Source organism: Paracoccidioides brasiliensis (assembly GCF_000150735.1).
Source record: "Paracoccidioides brasiliensis Pb18 unplaced genomic scaffold supercont2.12, whole genome shotgun sequence".
Classification (NCBI taxonomy): Eukaryota; Fungi; Ascomycota; class Eurotiomycetes; order Onygenales; family Ajellomycetaceae; genus Paracoccidioides; species Paracoccidioides brasiliensis.
Window position 1 is genome coordinate 330,389 of NW_011371369.1, and position 23,777 is coordinate 354,165.

Below are 23,777 nucleotides of genomic sequence, written 5' to 3' on the forward strand. Positions count from 1 at the left end.
GGACCTGCAGGACCAACAGATCAGTTTCAAATTAAAATTTCTTATCTTCATAGAATAACTACACGTTGTTTTCCAAAAATAAAATAAAATAAAATAAAAATAAAAAATAAAAAATAAAAAATAAAATACCTATGCAATTGCTAATTTATCTATTGTTCTGCTGTTCCTCTTCATTTGTGAATTTGGGAAATACAACTGACGTATCCTTGTAATACATTCTTTTGCTCGAGACTCTCAGAACGAATACATCTAATGAAGGTGTTAATGGAGTTCAAGGAACCATGTTAGACTGTTAATTATACACATTGATGATATTTAGCTTCCACAAAAAATTTACTACATTTTGTCGATCCCGCGATACGACAGGGTAACTCTAAAGGGCTTTTGTCGGTAACGTCTCGAGACCTGATCTGAATCAGAAATCATTCGTCGAGCCTTTATATTGATACTTGTATGTTGAATAGCAATGGAACGGGGATATTTGGGCCGAATTTAGAGAGTTACAACTGTTCCATTTGACCGCAAAAAGTGAGATTTCTCCAGATCGTCAATTCTAAATTGCATTTAAACGACCTTTTAACTTTACTAGGTGTTGCCATACCAATTGGCCAAATAAACGGTTACTTGTAAGTACATCCATCCATAAGCGAAAGCTCACACCCAAAAACCGATGGCAAGGTGTAGATATGTTAGACTTCCTGGCAAAAAGACCCTATCGCCAGAAGTCTGTACTGGAACCAAGGACAAGCACAACTCCATAGGGATCATATGATCCCTAACAATATATGCTTTCACGCGTTTGGTTTACAATGGCTGGGTACAGAATATCCGTGGCGCGAACAACCGCTCAAGGAACACACATGGAATCAAATGCAATAGATGTAAACTAGACAGAGCACACGCTAAAGGGTTTCTCTTGTCGCAATGAAAAGTTATGTCGTCAAAAACCAGTTTTAGAAGTTAGTACTCATGTTTTGCCGAAAATTTTGCTAAAGAGATAGATTTGGACATATCACACTTCTCCTTGATGTGACTCAACAACACAACTGGCTCAAGTTGACAAGGTGAAGGAAGAAAATTTTTTAGGGACGTAGGGATATGGTATCACATCAGGATTTGGTAGCGTCCCTGTTGTGGGACTGCTCGTCGATATAGAGTTTGATCGGCGAGAAAAGGATGAACGAACTGCGGAGTTTAGTTAGGTCATACCCGTCGAGTTCGTCGTTTCTTCGTAGTAGTGTTCGATTTAGTGTCAATATGGTCATCTTGTGTCTTCGCATCCTTAAAATCACAAGATATTTCTCTCTTGTGTGAAACTTTAGTGATTATCTCCGCCTCTGTTTCGGGATCCTCTTTTATAACCATTTTCTCATCAAGGGTTACCTCATTGGTTAACCGTTTTGAAAATGTTTTCAGATCCGCCGTAAACAAGACGCTGTGCGCCCAGCCAGCCTCCTTTCCCCAAAGGCCCCGGAAATGGTTCCCAACAGCATCGTACGTTGCTTTGGTTAGACTTTTATGTTTGCCTTTGCCAAATTTATAATCCCGCTGCGCAATTTGCCATACTGCAAAACAATTTAGCACCTAAATCACAGCTTAGCAGTAAACATAGGGGGAATTGTCACCTACCGTGAGTATCAACGGGAACCGCTTCCCCCCAGCCTAACCCCATAAGGCAGACGCAATCCGCGACTTTGGGGCCAACCCCTTGCAACTCGAGGAGGCAATCATGAGCCTTTCGATATCCCTCTCTACCTCCCTCCATCATTTCTCCAGCAGATAGAGGTTTTGCACCAAACGATGGACACTCTGGATTACGAAGAGAATTTAACCATCCTTCCTCGCGATGGTTGGCAACAATAAGCGCAGTTTGGTAAATATACTTTGCCCGGTATCCGAATCCAAGTTCACGGAGGCGTGCTTCGACATCACGACCTGCCAATGCTTGGGGGGCCGGGAAATCATGATACGGTTTCTTGTCTATGAATCCGATAAATTGACCGTAGTTCAGGCATAGTTTCTCTACCTGAACAAAACGTTTTGTTAGGAACAAGAAAGAAGCATGTTAGGCTGTTTGAGTATCTATATATACCATTTGTGATATTCGTGCTATATTGTTGTTGCTACTGCAAATGAACGAAATAAGCGCCTCCCACGCATTCTGCCGCAAGATACGGATACCAGTGAACTGGGGAGCTTTCTTCTTGAAATTTTCGTCTGCCGTTGACCATTGCTCATACAAGCTCTTCAGGTTCAACTCTAAATTAAAGTAGTTGGAGATTAATGCATCTGTATCATCAAGCTTCTTGGGTAACTCTTCCGTCGTTAATGGTGGTACGGAAGAAGGAGGGGTCAAAAGGGAAGATGCAGTAGGGGGGAAATATGATCGATAATAAAGATGAGTGGAGTCTTGACGTAGGGAGACGATGCGACCATAAAGGGCGCAACTCCATTCATTGTCTCCCGACTTCTGCCATCTAAACCGCCCAGAAAGTGGGATGTTGTTAGACATGCGCAGCCATAGTTTTGATGCTGTGGTTGTTTTGGGCTCTCACCGAAATGATTGGCCACAGCGGAGAGTAGTGTTTATGCAGAGCTCAGCCAAGCTTATCGGCAGCTTTCGCCATTCTGAAAAGGCGCCAATTGACATTGCGGGGAGAAGACCGATAGCCCCTCACCAGTCGTTGAAAAAAGGTGGTTGTATAGAAATGTCGGTGAACTATGGGAGGACGTTTGAACCAACCCCCTGAGACAATCCGTTCAACAACGTTTGGAACCGTGGAAAGTTTCGGGAAGCAACACGTGACATCGCCGAGTCGGGCAGAGCTGGCAGAAAGCCGCGCCAAGCCTTCTTGAGCTAAATCGCGGCTCTTCGACGTTCACGCCATCTCTGCCTTTTTATATGTCGACTGTGAGCGAGAGCACATAACCATTGCCTATATATTTCTAGCCATTGCTCTCCGTTCTGTTTTCTCCCAGTAAATTCGATTTGCAGGCTTCGTCCTCGTCACATACGCTATTTCAGCTCCGCTTAACTTTTTTGAACTCTCATTCCCTCCATCCACCGCTGTGGCAGGATGAACGGCGATAGTCATTCCTCCAGAGGTAAGGATAGAAGACCCCTCAAACTGATCCCTGAATGAGGTTATTACTGACACATGGCGTTTTGCAGATCCGGGGCGGTCGAAGGATTTCTACGTATGTTGCTATTCTTTTCCGCTCTTCCCGGCGTTTGAACATCTTATACGTCTCTCTTTCGCTTATTTTTACTTATATTTTATAATTTTAGGGAGCTGGTCGCTCTGACCGAGAAGAGCGAAGGGATCGTGGAGACCGCAGTAGCCGTGGCGATCGCAGTGACAGACGGGAGAGAGAAAGAAGAAGGTCAAGATCACCTCACCACGGTTCAAGGTCAGGGCGGCGCGAACAAGAGACAGACCTGTATTCTTCTAGTCGTGACTATCGCGCCAGAGAGCGGGAGGATAGGTATTCAGGCCGGCGAGATGAGAGAGAATGGGATAGAGATAGAAGTGATAGGCGACGTGATCATAGGAGAGATGACGATGATAGACCTTCCCGACGCGAGAGAGATATGCCGGACGAAAGATCCCGGGGAGGCAGAGGTAGAGATCGCGATGCATTCGGTGGTGGCAGGGACCGAAAGAGGAGTGCAAGTCCACCACCTAAAAAGAGAGAACCCACACCAGACTTGACGGACGTTGTTCCTATCCTCGAACGGAAGCGCCGACTTACTCAGTGGGATATCAAACCCCCTGGTTATGAGCATGTAACAGCGGAACAGGCAAAGCTCTCCGGTGAGTCGAAATGTATATCGTATCCATGCGCAACTGTGTTTTCCCTAACCTCTTCATATAGGCATGTTCCCTCTCCCTGGCGCACCCCGCCAACAGGCAGTGGATCCGAGCCGTCTACAAGCTTTCATGAACCAACCTGTTCCTGGAACATCGATTAATACCGTTCTAAGGCCTTCAAACTCTCGCCAAGCGAAGCGACTTTTCGTTCATAATATACCGCCATCAGCAACGGAGGAGAGCTTGGTGCAGTTCTTTAACCTTCAGTTGAATGGTCTCAATGTTATCAAAGGGGTCGATCCGTGTGTATCCGCTCAACTATCAAAAGACAGAAGTTTTGGTTTACTTGAGTTTAAAAGTTCTGCCGATGCTACCGTTGCGCTGGCATTTGATGGTATCACTATGGAGGACACTGGTGACATGGATACATCAAATGGAGAGGCAAATGGGTCTAATCAAGGGCTATCGTTACGTCGACCGAAGGACTACATTCTTCCAGTTGGAGGCGAAGAAGAGCCTCACCGGGAGGGTGTTGTTTCTAACGTAGTTCCTGATACACCAAACAAGATATGTGTTTCGAATATTCCTCCATTTATTGAGGAAGAGCCGGTCACCATGCTACTCGTTTCCTTTGGAGAGCTCAAGTCGTTTGTTCTTGTTAAGGATAGTGAGACGGGTGAATCTCGGGTAAGTGGCCCGTTTTACCCCTTGTAACATTGACACTGACTTTATCTACAGGGCATTGCATTCTGCGAGTATCTTGACCCGATGTCGACAGACATCGCGGTTGAGAATCTAAATGGCATGGAACTCGGCAACAAGAGGCTTAGAGTGGTTCGTGCAAGTATCGGAACCATCCAGGCTACTGGGCTTGATATGGGCATTAATGCCATGTCCATGTATGCCAAAACAACCTCGCAAGACATTGAAGCTGGCCGTGTGCTTCAATTGCTAAACATGGTAACTACTGACGAGCTACTGGATAATGACGATTACGAAGGTGTGCAGGCCCCGTGTTTTGTTTTGTTCTATTCAATAATCCCCCTGTTCGATTACCTCTAATAATACGTACTGCATATAGAAATCTGCGATGACGTTCGTGATGAATGCTCAAAATATGGACAAGTTGTCGAACTCAAGGTTCCGAGACCGACTGGGAACAACAAACAATCTGCAGGTGTTGGCAAAATCTATGTCAAATTTGATAATAGCGAATCGGCCTCGAAAGCGCTCAAAGCTCTTGCAGGGAGGAAATTCCAGGATCGTACCGTTGTTACGACATACTTCTCAGAGGTAACTTCTTTTTCTTATCCCAACAGAATTCAAGGAGGCAGAGAGTCTAATGTTACGCAGGAAAATTTCGAAGTCAACGCATGGTAATCGATACAGCCGGCGCAAAATTTTGAAAGCTTTGACTGTCATTTGAATGAAAACAAGTCTAGCAAACCCGTGGCCGCAGCCCAAGAGATGGATCTATTTTAAACCTCTCTCTCAAACGGCACTTTGCCCCTATATTCCCAGTTCACCTGCTTTGGTTTCTCTTATCACTTTTGGCCGAAACATTGGGCAATTCAAATTTCACTGTATCATAACAGAATATTGTAAGATTCTCCTTTTAATTTCTTTTTCATTGAAGTATCGCCGGTTGAATGGATGGCCATGGCGAAACAAATGTGATGTGTTTTCTTCAAACATTAGTTTACTACTTCTTTTCTTGCTCTTTATTTCACGCCAGTTTGATTTTCTTATTTCGCTCCAAAAATCAACCAATATATCCAACTTTGATTATATAAGGAGGTAGCAGCGGGCACCGTGTGGTCCTGAATTCCCCCCCTGTTTTTTATTTATTTATTTATTTATTTATTTATTTATTTATTTTTGTTTTTGTTTGTTTTTGAATCGAAACCTTTTTCATCGCTGTTGTCGCACATTCGTCCTGGCTGATGAAAAATGGAAGATATGAATCACAGACATGTATCAACTGTCTTGCCACGCCTGCTCTAACCGGCTAAGCCCTTGATTGAATCTGATGAGCTTTGGAAGAGACCAACTAGCTTACAATTGTACCGAACCTTGTTTCGTTCGCTCCAAAAGATGGGGTTTAACCCTCAGCTGAATGGTTTGCATGGTCGATGGTGTACTCGTAGATCAGCGGCAAGAAACCATCCTCCGTGGCCTGCTTTTGCCTTTGTCATATCCTCCAACTTGATAGGAAATAAAAAAAGAAAAGAAAAGAAAAGAAAAAGAAAACCAGCCAGATTGAATTAATTAATCACCTAACCAAGAGAAGAAGAAAAAAAATGGGAATCAATGACATGAGTTTTTACTTCAACAAAAATTCAGCAGCGTATCGCCAATGTGTAACGTGACACCACTAACGTGACTTACCACTAAACGAGCTGCTCTCAGCAAAACTGCCTCAACTTGCTAGTATCTAATTAATTCCACAACAACAAAATAAATATTAATTAGATTATTAAATAGTAATGAGAGTATTCTATAGTTCCATACAAAATAGGTGGTTTAATAAAATAGATGTGTGCTTGACTGAAGAATGCAACCATGACAGAAGATTTAGCATAGAGTAAGGAGATTGATCAAAAAAGTGTCAATTTCTGAATTAGTAGTAGAAGCAGCAGTAAGCTGCTCCAGGGGATTAAGGTTGACCTCATTTCCTAGACTGGAAGGTTGGATAGGGTTTAAAGGATTAGAATCTGCTGTAGGTGCCTGCTTCTGCTGTCATTTTGAAGCAGCTGTAGTTGAACTGACCAATTTTCACTTTGCAGCATAAGTATAAGCTCATTCTTGCTTCTCAGCTTCAAGCTGAGTCTTTTTAGCCTCTCTAGCAAGCTGCTAAGCTTCATGCTGCTCTGTCTTTCTAGCCTTCTCTTCCTCATAAGCTTTGTGAGCTGCTGTCTGAGCTGCTACCTAAGCTGCTTGTCATTCAATTCATTTTTACTGAGCCTCTTTAACTTCATGTGCTTTTTAGAGATCACATTGAAGTTACTCTTGAGCTTGTTGAGCAGCTTTCTTCTCTTTTTTGTAATCTGCTTTCTGAATCCTCTCATGAGTTTGTTAAATCTTGAATGATAAGAAGAATTGAGTCTAGCCAGACTGCTGCTTCAGATTCAATAGATCTAAGAGCTTTTCACACTGTTGTCACTTCTTTTCATTGAATAAAGCTTTAATTAGAGTCTTATTCTCATGTGCAAGCACCTTCTTTTCAAAGACAAGCTTCTCACTAGTATGTAAAATCTTTTTCATATCTTTATAGAGCAGACTCTGCTGAATTTGAATTCTCTTAATATCACATTGAAGAGCACAGATAGTTGTAGATATAGCAATCTCAGTTAAAGCTAAATTGACTAAAGATATAAACTATTTTGTAAATCAGTAAAGAACACACTTAGAAGTAAAAGAATGAATATCAGTGACAGCAAATGCAGATTGAATATTTTTAATCATTAAAGACTGATCTCATGTGGAATTGAATACTGATAAAAAGCTTCTTTTTATCATTCAAATAAATTCAAATTCACTGCAAAGAAGATTATTGACATTATGAAAATATGCTTCTGCTAAAGAACTAAAGATGTCAATATTTAAAAATTGCAGTCAGTAAGTTGAATGTGAAGATAGTACTACAAGAAAAATTCAATTTTAATCTGCAAAATCAATAAATTTCATATTGACATGAGAAAAGTATTCATCTAGAATAAGAAGACATTTTTTGCAGTCTGCTTTAGTCTTGATGTGCTTATCAAAAATTCACTTCACTCAGTTAAGCTTATAGTTATCATTATTTCAATCTTTTTCAAAAATTGTAAAATAAGCTATATTATTCTTATTCAGATTCTCTAGTCATATATTTAACATATCATGAGACTCTTCTTGATAAATAAAAATAAGTGAAAGAGCTGTTTCATTTGCACATATTGCTGTGAGTAGAGAGATGAATTTATAGCTATCATCTTGAACTGCAGTAATTTACTTTATCTTCAGAGCTTTAACTGGAACAATCCACTTAGTAGTCTGACTGATGTTAATTAAGAAGCTCTTTTTATCAAAATTGTAGATATTTGATAACTCAATATTGTATTTTTCAATCTTCTCATTCAACTATATAGTCATATAGCAAAATAATTAGCAAGAGTCTATAGAGAACTTAGTGCAAGAAAATAAGCAAAAGATCAAAATACTAGCTGGAAGTAATGCTCAAAATGAGTAGAATTATCTGCTATTTTATGTTTTTAATCAATGCCATGGACATAAATTCTTTAAATTTAAGTCTTATAGTATTTAGTAAAGTATCTCATTCAATGGATTTCAACAGATTCTTTGATGATTTCCACAATGAGATTTTGAATGATTTGAGGTGTAGGAGCAAAGCTGTGAGCTGCAAGCTTCTCTATATGAAGCAAAAGCATTTGTTCTTGCTGATTTGAGAGCTTCTTCTTATGTTAAGAGACTGGTTTATCCTGTGCAAGTGGCAAGTCATTATAATGATGACACAGTGTTTCTTTATTGATTGAGTGCTTCCTAGCAATTGCAGCATAATTTTTGATCTTTTGAGCTCTTAAATCCTTAATTGCAAGTTGAATAGCTTCTTTGTTTGACATCTCACAGCAGTGGAAGTTGTTGAATTAAATTGCAGTGTATCGCAAAAATGTGGCTCATTTAGTGGTACAGCTCATTTAGTGGTAACGTAAACCGCCACACAACGCACGCCGCCACACAACGCACGCCCCAAAAAGCCGATTTTTGAACCCAACCTTCCACCTTCAATCATCTACAACATGCCAACCAAAGAAGCTGTAGAGCTCGCAGTGGCTGAATTCCTTTCGCAAGAGGCTGGCAATTATACTACTGTTGCAAAAAAATACGGAATTCATCGAACTACACTTATGCGACGCGTTACGGGCAAATCAGTGTCTTGAGAAACTGCCGACTCCCTATATAGACAGAAACTTACGAACTCTCAAGAGGAAGAGCTTATTCGATATATAAATCGTCTTACGGACCGTGGCTTTCCTCCTACACCTCGAATTCTTCAAAATCTAGTTGAAGAAATCCTTCAGGAGCCGATTGGCGAGCATTGGATCTCTAGATTTTGTCAACACCACAAGGATCGCATCAAAAGCCTATATTTATGAGCAATTGATCAAAAACACAAGAGAGCTGATAATTCTGAGTATTTTCAGCACTTTTTCCAGCTTGTATTTGATTGATTTTTATTTACATTGCCTGCAATTTAATGAGGGGTTGCTAATGCTTGAGCATCTTAGCTAGACGAAAAGGTCAAAAAATTCAACATTCGACCATCTAATACGTGGAATCTTGATGAGAAGGGCTTTCTTATGGGCGTCATGCAAATCAGCAAGCGAATAGTCTCTGTACAGCAGCTTAAGAGCGGGAGCTTGCTAGGCACGATTCAGGATGGGAGTAGAGAATTCATCTCTTTGCTAGCCGCCATATCAGCCAGTGGAAGGTCAACGCCGCCAGGTCTTATATATCAGTCAGACTCCGGGGATTTGCAAGATACGTGGCTAGAAGATTTTGATTCTAAAGAGCATGAGGTCTTTTTTGCTGCCTCCCCGAACGGCTGGAGCAGTGATCAATATGGATTACATTGGCTGCAACGGGTCTTTAATCCTCATACAAAGGCTAGGAATGGAGCCTGGCGCCTGCTCATCCTTGACGGCCATTCTTCTCATGTCAATATGAAATTCATCAACTACGCTGATCAAAATCGTATTATCCTTGCTGTACTGCCGCCTCATTCAACTCATCGCTTGCAGCCTTTGGATGCTGGTATTTTTGGACCTTTATCAAAGGCATACTCTCAGCAGGTGGATTTATTCTTACGCTCAGCAATGGGAGGTGTATCCATTAAAAAACGCAACTTCTTTTTATTATTCCACAACGCCTGGAAGCAAGCTGTCACGAAGTCAAATATAGAGTCTGGATTTGCTGCTACTGGCATTTATCCTCTCTCACCAGATCGGGTGCTTAGCAAGCTTGCTAGACCAAGCACTCCAGTCACAGCAGAGCCAGTCACACCCACTACCATACGAGGACTGCGACGGGCAGTTAAGAAGTTAAATCAACGGCGAAGAATCTCTACTGGGTTCCGAAAAATCGTTCATGCTAGTGAAAGACTAGTTTTTGAAAAAGAGATTTTGCAGCATGAAAATAAGCTTCTATACGAAGCTTTACGAAAGGAGAAGAAGCGCCGCCAACGTGGAAAGCCTCTAGGTCTTGTGGATAAAGAGAATTCGCGTGCTGCTCAATTCTTTTCACCTTCTAGGATTGCGGCAGCACGTCAGCAGCTTGAGACCGACGAGGCTGCTAAGATTAGTGAGGCTGCTGAAAAAGCAGCAGGCAAGCTTCAACAGGATATATTACGTCAAGAGAAAGCGATCGTAAAAGCTGCAAAGCAAGCTGCAACTCGAGCTCTTAGGCTGGCTAATGCTCAGAAGCGAGAGAGACAAAAAGCTGAGGTTGCTGCTCGCGTGGCTGCTCGTAAACTAGCTGCTGAGCGAAAGAAGACTGATAAGGAAGCTGCTCAGCAAGCTACTAGAGAGTTAAAGCTTTCTAGAGATCAAAATCTCGTTGCCGCCGCCAGATCAGCCAGGTCAGCCAAATCCCCTACAAAGGCCGTACGAAGCCAGGGGCCTGGCGAAAAATCTAACCAGGCCAACCCTATACAACCTTCCCAATCCGGTAATCAGTCAATTACACGCCTATCAGCAAGCTCCCTACGACCTACTTCTTCTAGCAGTTCCTCCACGTCGCCGTCAATTCCTTCTTCGCCCACCCCGCAATTATCACGTTGTGGCCGCATTATTCGACTTCCATCTAGATTTTTGGATTAACTATACATTTTTATATGATCTATTCCTTCTACTAGATATATATTTTTAATTTAAATTAAATAAATTCATGGGTGGTTGAGAAATTGGTGGAATTCCTTGGGTGGTTGCTTGCTTGTAGAGGCGTGCGTTGTGTGGCGGTTTACGTTAAGTCACGTTAAAACTTTAAGATATACAGTGGACAAAGACTTTGTTTGGGTTTTAAGTGACTAACTAGCAAGCAACTTAACAAAAAGCCTCCTTAAGGAAACTCGAGCGGGACTGCAAATCTGATCTCTCGAGAATCCTTGGATCCCCATATTTTGGGTACGATAACGGTTCTTCAACGACAATGTGCAATCTTTGATTCCAAATCCAGGGAACGCTCTTCCTTGATTGTCGAACTCACATTGACAATGCTACTATCACTGGCAGACCGAAGACGTTTTTCGAGGCTCCACCAGCACCACACTCGAGATAGACGGGAGAATATGAGAGGTGGCCGCCCTAGCAATCACTCCTGGAGGCAAAATGCTTGATTTTATTGCAAAAAATCAATATCTGTGCCGGCGGTCCTGTCCTGTCTGTGTGTTCGACAGCCCCCACTGATGGCTGCCCCAGACCGTTCCCAGTTCAGCATTGGGCAAGCTAAGGACGTCCTCTTTTATTCATGCCAGCTGGCCATCAATTGTTCAGGATAGCAAGACTACAATGGCTGTTCCCAAATGCCCGGACTTAATGATTGGTTGCCCTGTAATTATCATCCTGCTAGCTCTTGTCATTTGCCTTGCCAGAGCGCGCCGACCTTCCTCGGTATTTACCTGTAACTGAAGAAAATCGGGGACGAGAGGAGCAGAAATGCATGTGGAATATGTGTTGCTTTTTATACCTTACAGGCCCTGAGAGCTTTTTGCCTCCCTCCGCTGAGGCTGCTAACCTCCAGGCAGAAGGAATTGCACAACGTCGTCGGAAACATAATATATGCAATATACGTATTTTGGATGAGGTTTTTGGGGGCTCGAGTCTGCGCCAAAATCAGCATCGGGAATCTGAACCTTGACAAAACACATGTCCAGGACCGAGAATGGTCGAGATCAGAGGGTTTGGATGAAATGACAACCCATACATCATTGGGATATTGGTCTTCCTCTTGTTAAATACGGGCTGAGCAGACCGAAACGTCTAGAAGGGTTAGTTTTCTAGTCCCTTCCGTGTGCTTAAGAAAACAACTTCTAGAAGGTTGGGAGTTATATATTCATCCCCTGTGAGCACAGATCCGTAATAGGGGAATCCCTGTGTTGGTTGCATCGGCCCGCGATTCCCCTTAACTCCTAACTACCCATGCTAGGATAGTTATATGCGCCAGATGAGATTCCATGCCCATGTAGAGCTGTGGGATGGAGCGGTTGGACGTGTAATGGACAGGTATTCCTTAACGTACAAAAGCGGTTTTCCTGGACAATGCAGTCCTAGGTCGTTTCCTGTCGGTTGAAGCTTTTCTCCGCTGAAAGGTCTGCAGGGCTGAAATGCACGGGGTGAATGTTTTGGAAAGGGTTATGATAATGCAACTTTTAACTGTTGCATAGGAGTAAATATGGGGAAAAGTTTTCTAGTGTTCGTGCAATTAACATGTTGATATATAACGAAACTGGCTCCAACACATTCCGTTCCGTTCCAAAGACAACACCCGATTGTAGGACCAGGAAAATACGGGAATTGCTCTTGGTTTTCTGGATTGTAAGGAATCAGACTATACGAGGAAATGCTCCGTGTTGTCCCATCGCCTAATCCTATGTCCAGGGATTATCATCTAGAACCATCGAACGAATGTCTTTTACAATTCTTCTCGAAATCACAAACCAGTAATTATTCCAACAGTTAAGCATGAAAGTGTGAATTACTATGGTTCGTATCGATCTTCCCGTCAAGATTCTTCAAAGCACACACAGTAGTTAACCCCAGGGCTCTCTCCAATTTGCATTGTTACATGGCCACGGTCTTGTGTGTAGGGAACAACGATATCAGAAAGGCAAGAAATTAACGCCACCAGATACCCCATCCAAGAAGAAATATTAAGCAAAGTCGAGCGCGGATAAGAGGTAAAAATGAAATCCCTACGCTACCACACGCCATGCTTGATCCCAGAAAGACACCATAAAAAATAGTAAAAAATAAAAATAGAATAAAAAAGACATTATTCCGGCGTTTTAATACACCATGAGCAACACAAACATTCGAATGCGTTTTCCACTTTTCCCTTCTGGGCATCTTTCCATAGGCCGATTTTATAAAAGGAACCACGGGGCTCCGCAAATATAGGAATGGCCAAAGACATACAAGTACACGTTTAACAGGAAATGGGCACAAAGGAAACTCCGAAAAGGGTGTAGACAAATAAGAGAATTTAAAAGGGGTTTGCAGATAACAAGACGCATTAAGCTCTGCATTAGCGTTATCGCGTACACAACAGAAGGAAAAGTACCATGGTGCAACGCTGGCCACAAATCCAGTCTGAGAGTGCACGGAGTTGATGGGCACAAGGGAAAAATGGCCCGGAAGCGAAAGTATATGCCATGAAATCGGACGCGCAAGCCGATTGGCCAAAATAAATAAATAGGTATAAAGAAGTTTGTACATTAAGTCCGTAGGGAAAAGGCAAGCTTTGATGTTTTTATTTTTTTATTTTTATTTTTTTTTTTCCAGTCAAAAGAGGAATTGTCACGGGTTGGTTTCGTCATACCAGTATGGTCCTCCGGGCCCGCTCCGAGCAAACGATGACTGCGGATTCCAATCTTGGCTGTTCGTATAGCGGTGGTGCTGATTATTATGGGAAGCACTCGGGGGACGAGGTGTGGAAAAGCTAAGTGCAGGACTGGTATATTTGATTTCGCGAGTATAAGCTTCTGAATCGACTTTTCCATTGGAAAATCGAAGAGTGGACATCGAGAGATGCGACGGGCTTGAAGAGAGCAGAAGGTCAGGCGTCTTGACCTCTTCTTTTCGGGATGGGTTTATCATCTCATAGGCTCGGCTGGAAGCTCCACCACGAGCATCCGCGGACACGAATTCTCCGCTGCGCATCGTCTTTCGTTTGATGAGGTCTATCCAGCCAAGAAACATGGAGTATCGACCAAGAAAGAGAAGGGTCCATAGTCCACTTAGGGCTAAAAGAACCAAGACGGCAAAGATGGACGCCTCATTGGGGCCTAGATGTGAGGCTCTTGGTGCGCACAATTTTTTATTGCCTTGGGAAAATACAAGGCAGAACACCCAGCGTTTGGAGTTTTCCACCAGCTCCGGTGTCCGTCTGACACTGTTATCCAGCGATAGAAATATGACTGTGAAGAAAATCACGTTCACGATAATTGTAAGCACAACGGCAATTCCTCTCCATTGCAACTGGATAACCCTTTTCACACGACGGTACGCTTGGCGTGCCGAGAGCGTCCGTACACTGCCGGGGTGGGATGATGGAAGAACAGAACTGTTATCCGTGGTAGGGTTGTTGTCAAGAAGTGATCTGACGTAGACGTGGATGCAATATGCCAACGTCACGAACTGGATCACCAGCGCAGCAGCAGCTAGGGCCATCAATGGGCCCCAGAAATCCGCCAAGCTATTGTCATGATTAATATGGCATATGCTACCAAATCGATATGACGTCCCTGTTATGGCTAACCCAAGCGCCAATCCAATCGCCGGTATGATCCAACCTAATGTCAACGTCGTATAAAAGAATTTGTTCCCGGGGACAACATCCCAACATATCTGCAGGTGCAGTGATAAGGCGCGACAGAAACCTTTGGCACAAGGTTAGCATGGCGGGCATGATATATATTTGGAATAATACACAGAGCGTAAAATAATTGAGACCATACTCCATACGATGACGGCCCAGCCACCAAATATAATAAATGCGCCTGAAAAGGAACATGCTAGATCCGACTTCATGTCGTTAGGGGTAATCTCGTTAAAGCATTCATTTGGTTCAGCGATCAACGGGACAATAAAGGAGAGCTGTTCAAACGCGAGTCAACCGGATGCCTTCTCGGACCAAATATTGAAAATGATCTTGAAAGGGCACAGAGATGAGCGACCAAATACCTCCATAAATATAATCCCAATCACGAAACAGACACTCAGATAATGGCGGTGCGTCCATTTCACGGGCAAAACCGCAAAGCTGAGCAACAGAAGACAGTTCAAGGAGAATATTACAACTGCAATCCAATTCGCAACTTCCATCTTCTTCAAAAATTCTTTCGCGTTGTGTTAGTTAAACATCAAGTTCGAACCAGCGGGGGAGAGGAGGCATGTCAATACCATCAGGGTATCTCCAGCCTGCATGCGGGCATGGGAGACAGCAAGAGATATTATTCCCTTGTAAACCAACGGGGATTTTCTCGCACCATCTGCCGGTCACAACTGTGAATATATAGTTTTAGCACAGGCGCCTCAGGGGAACAGTGGTTAGTTCAAATGAGAACACACAAAATTGAAAGCTTAACTCACATCCGCCACTGGACGGGAAGAGGTCTTCCTGCATGAACGGGACCGGACAGAGCCCATATTTATCTAAGGGGTCGACCATGTCTGAGGTCGTCTAATTGAAGGTGGTGGTTTCGTTCCTTCAGTTTATCGATCCCTAAAGGACGTATAGAACAATGTCATATCCTCCCGGAGCACATCGGATGTGACCGGTGTGGATATATGATCGATATACGTCGGCCGTATTCTCAAGCTTTGCCCCCTGAAAGCGACAATTGTTTATTATATCCCGGACGTAAGGAGCGGCGGGTTCGTAGAAACGAATATAGAGTTGCGGTAGACCTGCAACGAGAGCTGTTTCTATTGAAGAACAGGATGAAGAACATGTAAAATCTACTTCACAAGGAAATGAAGCATGGAGTATACGCCTCGCGAAACTAAGAGAAGGAGTTCCATCAGGGTGCCAAAAATTATAGCCAGCCGGGAATTGTCAATATAATAAGAGAATCAAGGAGTGACTACACAATGTATTGAGGAATACAATTGGAAGACAACATTAGCCAAAAGGAATATTACCAGGATTGCTCTTTTTGACACCAAGCACGCACATTCGCGAAGGAGGAGAGCAAAAGCATTTGAAAATGGGCACCTAGGGTTACTCTCCAGCGGGGTTCCAACATACCCAGAGCACCCGAGCACAAGGGGACAAGAGGACAGACAGAATGGAAGGCTGTGGGTAATCGGTAAAGTGGGACAATCTCTCGGGGGGAACCCAATTCTACGATGTGGTAGGTATGAGCACGATGGATGAGAAGTTCCACCAACCATGGTGTCTCAACCTATCAGGTTCAAATGCGACCAACCTCTAGTCGAGTCCCCTGTCCGCGGCATGCTCGACATCCTTGCGCTTCCAGGCACAGCAGGCAAATCCAGATGTCCCGCACGGGTTTACAGGGATTCTGCACACGTTATTTGTCGACACCAAGGCGTTCCGAGGTGCCTCGATGTGGGCGGATAAGCATTCGAACCCATCGACTGGGCCTCAGGAGGCTGCGCCAAGACAGAACCATCGGCCCAGGAGTTAGTTAGCTGTGGTATGATTGGCAACGGAGGAACTTCCATCTTCCCTACACCCTGACTCGCAGAGGGGTAGAAGACGTCAGAAGTGATGTTCAAGGATGCATCAGTTATTCCTCATGGGCTAGTGAGGGGCGGGGAGAAGTCTGAATGTTATTGTTAAAGTAGTTGGGGAGGTTTGAAAAGGCGCACAGAGCAGAGTTGAGTTTGCCAAGCGGACGGGAAACACCATCGACTGACAGAACTACCGAAGATCGTTGGGAAGAAGGGATTCCAGGCAAATGAAAACGAGGATAACCCCCCCCCCCCCCCCCCACCACAAGCACGAGGTGGCTGGGCTAGAGCAGACTCCGTACAAGCCCGCGTAGTTAGTTGGTTGCAGCGCCCTGATGGGAATCCCCGGGGCAGATGACCGGGTCGGGATAGGGGAAAAAGGTCTGCGATTAGTTAACTACCGGCAGCGTGTAGCTGTAAGCGACAAGCAGGACACAGTAACAGCAACAACATCAATCAGCAGTCGTCGTCGTAGGAAATGGTGTCGTACACAAGAGGTCCAATGAAGTCTCCTGCCTTCCATCATGGATGTTAGTTGCTGGGGACTTTGCTGGGCACTTTGCTGATGAACCCCAAAGGGCGAGCAAACATGGAGCACGGCTTCGAGGCCGTTCGTTCATGAAATGGTTGGTATTAGCGGACCTATTAAACTAACTCCTCCTGCTTATGTACCCTGCTATCCCCTTGCCCATTAATTAAAAGTAAATAATAAAATAATACATAATAATAAAAACAACGTTGGAATAACCGGCTACCATAGGGTCTGTGGCTGGCGGGGCTCCGAAGTGAAGTGGAGAAGTCGCTGTTGAATTCACGACGGCGAGGGCCCAAGGAGGTTGGCTAACCAGTTTAACCAAGTAAGCTGGAGGATGGACGGTGCGAGCAGAGCAAAACACACCGCGGTCCCGCAGGCCAGGGCCCCATTTCATGTCCGCCGGAGAAACTACTCTGTGCCTGCAGCATTTCTTCACCTTCATCCCGCCTGACAATAGCTCTGCTAGATATTAATACGGCGCTACTTCTGGCGTGGTTAGGTGTTGCGCAGGACACATTCGCCCGCTTGAATAAGCCCTATCGAAGTTCATCTATCCTTCGACTGGATGGTAACTCGTTATGAAGTGTAGTTACGTGGGAATCGAGCAAGCAGGCTGACTGGGCAAGCCTGAAGCTGAGGTGGAGATGTGTCTTGTAGTTAACTATCTACGCTGCTCGCTGACTGGTTCCTCCTGTTCTTCAGCTGCGGGTTCTGCGAGTAGATAGTAGATGGCAGCGAAAAGAGGACGCCGGTTTCGCCTTTAGGAATCGGCTTATTTATTGCACGCACAAATGACAGCTTTCCGCCACAAGGTTGGCTGATAACAATGACATTGTTTCTTTCTCCACTACTTTTGTTTGCCCATTGACATAGATTATCTTTTTGGACTTGGAGCTAGCTAACTGGCTAAAACTCTTGACACTTCCCCAACACAACCAGGAAAATTCCAATTCAACTCCCCTCAAGTGGGTATTATTCTCGACAAACAAAAATTGTTGTTCGCAGCCTTAAAACACGTAGGAAGACATTGACTGGTAATATTGCTAAAATCGCGCCTTAATCTTGTCAAGAAAGCGTGGTGTCCAGCAATAAGATGCAATTATATAGTTATAATGGCCGAAATGACAGAAGTCGGAGAAAACAACCAAAATGTCAGCGGGCATGGGATAAGATCTGGGACCGAGCTCTCCAGTTCAAAAGGCCTTGCTTGTTTAGTGGAAAACTCTTATGAGCGGAGCAAATCACTGCCGCTATAATTTCCGAGCGCGTTGTTCGTCAAATGACTGATTTGGATATAACCCGACATATTAACAAGTTATCAGAAGAGAAAACCTCTGGGTTGTCCACAATCATTCAATCACATGGCGCGTGCCCTTCCGGAATTGACAGCGACATGCATGGATCTGCCGAGCACGGAGTACTTCCGAATGCCTCAGAAATACTTGGGTGTCTCAAAAGGGATACTATGGTTCCACGACTTCACATCTCGTGAAGAATATAACGTGAAAAGCGTGAAAGAAGCTCAACCCTTTCTCCCGCATCAATTGAACCCAAAAACAGGAGGAAAAGAAACATTTGAATCCTGGAGGATGACGGGGGAGGTGGATAAAATGGAGCACCCCGGGGAAAGGTCGTTCCATGGCTCTGGTGAAACGGCTGCACCCCCATATCCTAAAGTCCCTACGTACGAACCTGTTTTCTCCCGTAGGAATCGCACAAATATCACAGAGGTGTTCTTAAGTATGGGAAATCGAAAAGGATTGTTACGAGCGGACACGGGGACGGGGACGGGGACGGGGAGATCGATCTGGATCTGCAAGTGTGTTTCGCGCCGGCTCTGGACGACGTGCCCTTCTTGTTATTTCAACATCAATGTTGTGGTCAAGGCATTTTTATACCATCCATCTTGTAACTCTCCATCCGTAGTTCGGCACGGGAAACTGAAGAGCAAAAACAGTAGCTGTTTTAGTCTGACAGAAGGGAGATCCTCACAGCTACTTCTTCACATTACTGCCAGAAGCGATACCGGGAAAATGAGACTCTATTAACATCTCTTCTCCCAGAAATGTTAGTTTCGGTAAAATGATGGAGACGGCTGTCCCCCATGTGAACCTCTCCATAAACGCTACCTTCTTCTGAGGCATTCTCGAAACGGAGGAACAGAAACTGCTTATTTATTTTCCTTCTTATATCTAAGCAGCATAATTCCATTACAAAACAAATTGCAATGTTAACAATGAAAGGCCAACCTTTCAGGTTTGCGCTTAATTTCTCCATTTGCAACCTCTCACCATCCTCGCGATATCCACGTTTAATGAAGACCATGTGCTTGACACTCCATGGGTCTCCCAATCAATAATCGCATAATTCCTTGTTCATTGTAATCGGGTTTACCTGATTAATTGGATGGCCGGAAAGGTGAGTGGAAGGCATGGTGAGCGCTGGACAAGCAGCTAACTAGGGCCCGAGATGGTAACGATAGTTAACGTTATTGCCAAGTCGGTTGAAGCCAGCTCGGTTACGTAGTTAGATACCTCAGATGAACATGCAAAAGCTGAGCCGGCAGCGCAAGATTGACTGCAGAATCTGAAACAGGAGGCGATTACTAGCAGAAATGTCGAGAGCTGTTTCAGTCACTTTTATATTTGCTTCCAACGTGCGATACAATGTTATGCTTCCCTGGCAAGGAATTAACCCCCAGTTCTCCACAAGACTTACTGAGTGATAGTTGAAGTATAGAAAAACCATATATATATTTGTATTATATATTAATAAATCCACACGCCTGACCTAACATCCCATAGCAGTGGTGTAATAATCCCACGCATCCCAGGTGTTTGCATATTGATCCGGAATCATTGGCAAAATACTTCGTCGACGATTCCTATAATCGTAGTGTACTGCGCCTTGCGGGCCTCGCAATAACTTCTCAAGGCAGCCAGCCCATTCAACAATTGCCAGAACACGATCGATATGGCTGATGGCATGTAACCATGATGTTGCTGCGGTGATTGATGGCACAGCCATCGGGAAGACCATGGCGAAAACGTTCCATTGGCACGGAATATGGATCAGGAATTTGTCTTCGGGGGAGAAATGTGAACCAGTTGTGGCAAACTAGGACTGTTGTGAATGTCCCTGCGTTTGACGTAGTTTATGTAGACATATGGTTTATGTAGAATGCTCATTCATAGAGGTTTTTCTCTCTGTATGCAGGGGAAGTCCTGGATTTCTATGACTGTCTCAAGTCACCTTCAGCCCATGTAGTTAGTAACTAGTTAACTCGAGCTATTCAAAGGAAAACATCCCAAGCAGAAATTTCGCCAGTGATTAAAACTTCCCCTTCGACATATATAGAATGGGGAAAGCGGACCGTATTAAGGGGTTTAGGATTACCCGGGCGGCCGGTCTCAATCATATCCCATACCAGGGCGGTTTTTCTATCCTCTGTGCTAGTCACAGAAGACAACCCCTTGTGTTCAAAAGGCCAAAAGCCATTCAGCTGGAATAATTTATGCCAAAAGGGAGTGGGAGGAATCTAAGAGCGGAATTCAAATCAATGTGTTCTAGAGACTGAGATACATGTATTGTTATTGTCCCCCAACCCCCCCCCCCCCCCCCAAATCGAGTGAGCAGCGTGCTAACCGTCCCCTGTTACGCCTAAGAAGCACGTCCGACTCTTTGCATCTGCATGGCGTTTGCATATTGGAGAACCCACCTTGCATAAAAGGTTTAAACAAGGATGCGTGTACAGCTGAAAAGTTCCTGCATATCCGCCACTTCAACGCTGGGAATCGGTTGTCTGTCCAACAGCAGCGGTTGGATCAAAGGCAACCCCCCCTTGCTTGAAGAAACGCACTCGTACACCTGTCAGCGACGATGGTTAGAAGTATCGCTGACTTTGTTTCTCGATCTCCTGCTGGGAACCTGGTTTTCATATGGCACATGGCAAGGGCCATATAAGAATATCCATGTCAAGGTTTGTCGCATTTTGATAAGCTAAAGGCAATGCTGTAGGTTGCCGCCGTCTTATTAACCGGAGCGATTTTGCCCAAGTGCTTGTCGATATTGAGATTTGCCACCAGGTTGCCATCGAAAATCGGAGGCAGTGCGTGCTCTGCAGCGCCATTCTTCGTAATCTGCAGACAAAGAGACGCAAAAGTCAGGAAGCTAAACTCTTCAAACGATTCCTCTTTATCCCGCTAATATATCAAATAGAATCTTCCTTGCAGGCAGAATTGTTATGGTGGGGAATATCCTGAGCTGCTAAAAACGGATCGCCATAGGCTGGCTTGCCATCCGGCACCACCCAATCAACAAAAGCCGTTCCCACAACTCGTTGATGAAGCTCCGAATTGGCCTCCTGGGGCTTCGTTGGTGCGCTGACACAGTGGCTTATAACTAAGGGCGCAGGCTACCAGTATCAACTGTAGCGCTCGCTGATTACCTCTGATCTACCAATTGGATGATGTCAAACTCGGTAAACGCACGGTAGTCCCGTTAGCATTGTGGGGTCGACTCGTTTATGAGGAAGGGCGATTGACTGGAACGGAATCATTTATTTCTCAACATAGTTATTCTAGTCTTCCGCTTCAATCTTCCTGCTCATTTCCACTACTTCCGCTTTTAATAGTCGCATGTTTGCAACTGGAGTCCCATACTGAGCTGAAGTGGGGTTTATCGAGCAACTATCTTATCAGTCCAGTAGTTAGTTATCCAATGACGTCATTCAAATAGGTGAATCTCCTGTCAGGTAAAGGAGGCCGTGTAGGCTGGCCAGCAGCGCAAAATGTACCTTCTCTCCACTTTGACATGGCCGTGTACGATAGCCACCCAAACTCTTGCTTACATAGCAGGTTAACTGTGTGATTATTTATTCTTAGCCTAGCTTGCCTCCGTTTGAACGTGCAGAAATATAATCGGGGTCGGCGGTCTTGACCTTTCCACAATCAAACGCAAGTTGGTAAAATGGCTCCTCAGCCCGCATCGTTGACCTGCCCTCCTATTCACCTGCACACCCGGCATGCGCCCAGAGTGTGACGGCTTCTTGTACCTGGGAGATCTACATTTCACCTGAATGCATTACTCCTGAATAAGGAGCAGTTGCTGAGGGGCGATCAGTTGCAATTATACTTTTCTTTCCGTTACATCACGACATAGCGTGGTGCGGTGAACGGTTGGGGATATCAGTCCAACTCAGGGGCATTCTGGTACTGCTGCTATATTAAAATACATGCCTCTGCAGGTTCATATCGCAATTGTGAGGTGTTTTGTTTCTCAATTCGGTTATCAGTTCCATCGCTTCTAACGGGTTAATCAATTCTGGATAACCAGCATCGGTTGGCGTAGTTTAGAGAGATAAGAAATTGACAGACAAGAATGTTCCAATTTCAGGAGAGCATACCCGTTCAACAGTTTAATGATGGACAGGCGGTAAAGGCGGTCTAGGGAGGGTGCTGCACAGCGCTTCCTGGACCGATCGATATGCATTTAGCTGCGGTTCGCAAGCCTAAAAGCGCCCCCCCCTCCCCTGATTGCCTCGTGACCCATGTGGACGATGGACTGCCGGGGGTGAACAGATCGCGATGCTCCGTGTCTCGTGGGAAAGCGGCTAGATGCGTATGTCCTTTTGGGAATAGAGGGCGTGGTGTGCTTATTGCACATGGACATATGCACAGACCTATAGGAACAAGTTCATGCATGTATTGTATGTATCTCGATGTCGAGTGTGGTTGAAAGAGGGAACATTCAATATTTGCACTTTTATACCTTCTCTGTTGAGCTCTTTTGTTGTCGGAAGCATTAGAGGAGATAACCTCACAACATCACGACAAACGGGTTCATTCAGTAGCACTAGGTATTAGGCCAACTGACCAATGTGAGTTCTGTAGGATGTATTAATTACCTGTCTTGTACGATGGAAAAGATTGTTAGGTATTCCCGCACGTGTATTTCGTGCTTGTGAGGGGGAAAACATCATGATCCTGATGTTGCTAGTAGAGTCAATATTTCAGTTGACGACCGGATCCGTTGGATAGAATAGTTTGTATTGTATATAACAACAAAGGGAGTAAAAGAAAATATTGACTGAGCCTGCTGCAGCGAGATTGATGATCTAGCATTCCAAGGCTAGCTTAACATGACTGAACTGTATATTGTATCGTCTGGGAATTCAATATAGACCCAGTCTCACAGACATCCCCCATTCCACGGTATGATATGTCTTCCTTAGCCATATGTGTTTCGAGATGATAGAGAGCAAGTAACCTAACAAGGGACATGGACAGACAATCCAGATACAGACTCCAGTCACCTAATTCGGTCCGTCGATGCCGACTATGCCGACACAGACCCGCGTGCAACATTGGCCCGTGCTACAATCCCGAGAGGTTTCGGCATTATCGTGGGAAGATGTGTACCGACTTTCGGCAAGCCACATGCAACTTACAGATTCGATGCCAGGGACAGGGCAAAGGAGCCAGCGGGCCGCGCACCATCATACATACCAACAAGAGGGGAAGGCTGTAGGAATTGAAGATGAAATGGAACGATGCAATCAACAAGACAGAAACATCCACATGGATGATAGAGGTGATTCTGGGGACATAGAGGAAATTGGATACCGGAAGATAGCCCGGCACTGGTGCCCCCAGGTGGGTAAGCCCAGCATGGCTATGAAGACAGCTCGAGATAACGTCGAAGCGCTTGGGAAAATCTAGAGAAAATGAACATGATCGTATCGAGGTGTGTTCCCCATTTGAGCTTTGAGCCCCTGGGCTACTGAACTCCAGCTGGCAGTATGTCGCCAGGGAATTGAGGAATACCTATTGCCAGAAAAAAGAAAAAAGAAAAAGAAAAGAGAAAAAGAGAAAAAGAGAAAATCCTCCGTATCATATTTGGCCATCGCCCTTCTACTACAGCCAGATGTCCTAGTTTGGCCATATTTTCTCCACTGAATTC

The 23,777-nt window shown here is 44.5% G+C and overlaps 7 protein-coding genes across 7 annotated transcripts; 4 read left to right on the top strand and 3 right to left on the bottom strand.

Annotated features, from left to right (window-relative positions):
* Positions 1-1,203: 1,203 nt before the first annotated feature.
* Positions 1,204-2,650, bottom strand: PADG_07677 (8-oxoguanine glycosylase OGG1; the record flags this gene model as incomplete). The annotated part of the gene is made up of 4 exons (XM_010764800.1): positions 1,204-1,565; positions 1,630-2,026; positions 2,093-2,477; positions 2,556-2,650. The coding sequence occupies 4 exons, from the start codon at positions 2,648-2,650 to the stop codon at positions 1,204-1,206; spliced, it is 1,239 nt and encodes a 412-aa protein (XP_010763102.1).
* Positions 2,651-3,077: 427 nt separating this feature from the next.
* PADG_07678 (uncharacterized protein) lies at positions 3,078-5,192 on the top strand (the record flags this gene model as incomplete). The annotated part of the gene is made up of 7 exons (XM_010764801.1): positions 3,078-3,105; positions 3,173-3,198; positions 3,290-3,815; positions 3,877-4,499; positions 4,551-4,812; positions 4,894-5,105; positions 5,166-5,192. The coding sequence occupies 7 exons, from the start codon at positions 3,078-3,080 to the stop codon at positions 5,190-5,192; spliced, it is 1,704 nt and encodes a 567-aa protein (XP_010763103.1).
* An 8,189-nt stretch (positions 5,193-13,381) lies between these two features.
* Positions 13,382-15,254, bottom strand: PADG_07680 (uncharacterized protein; the record flags this gene model as incomplete). The annotated part of the gene is made up of 5 exons (XM_010764700.1): positions 13,382-14,463; positions 14,542-14,680; positions 14,768-14,922; positions 14,987-15,088; positions 15,176-15,254. The coding sequence occupies 5 exons, from the start codon at positions 15,252-15,254 to the stop codon at positions 13,382-13,384; spliced, it is 1,557 nt and encodes a 518-aa protein (XP_010763002.1).
* A 723-nt stretch (positions 15,255-15,977) lies between these two features.
* PADG_07681 (uncharacterized protein) lies at positions 15,978-16,169 on the top strand (the record flags this gene model as incomplete). The annotated part of the gene is made up of 1 exon (XM_010764701.1): positions 15,978-16,169. One exon carries the CDS (start codon positions 15,978-15,980, stop codon positions 16,167-16,169), a length of 192 nt encoding a protein of 63 aa, XP_010763003.1.
* A 2,009-nt stretch (positions 16,170-18,178) lies between these two features.
* Positions 18,179-18,777, top strand: PADG_07682 (uncharacterized protein; the record flags this gene model as incomplete). Its single annotated transcript, XM_010764702.1, has 2 exons — positions 18,179-18,636; positions 18,744-18,777. The coding sequence occupies 2 exons, from the start codon at positions 18,179-18,181 to the stop codon at positions 18,775-18,777; spliced, it is 492 nt and encodes a 163-aa protein (XP_010763004.1).
* An 830-nt stretch (positions 18,778-19,607) lies between these two features.
* On the bottom strand, positions 19,608-19,856 carry PADG_12334 (uncharacterized protein; the record flags this gene model as incomplete). Its single annotated transcript, XM_010764874.1, has 1 exon — positions 19,608-19,856. One exon carries the CDS (start codon positions 19,854-19,856, stop codon positions 19,608-19,610), a length of 249 nt encoding a protein of 82 aa, XP_010763176.1.
* A 3,299-nt stretch (positions 19,857-23,155) lies between these two features.
* Positions 23,156-23,536, top strand: PADG_12335 (uncharacterized protein; the record flags this gene model as incomplete). Its single annotated transcript, XM_010764875.1, has 1 exon — positions 23,156-23,536. One exon carries the CDS (start codon positions 23,156-23,158, stop codon positions 23,534-23,536), a length of 381 nt encoding a protein of 126 aa, XP_010763177.1.
* Between the last annotated feature and the right edge of the window lie 241 nt (positions 23,537-23,777).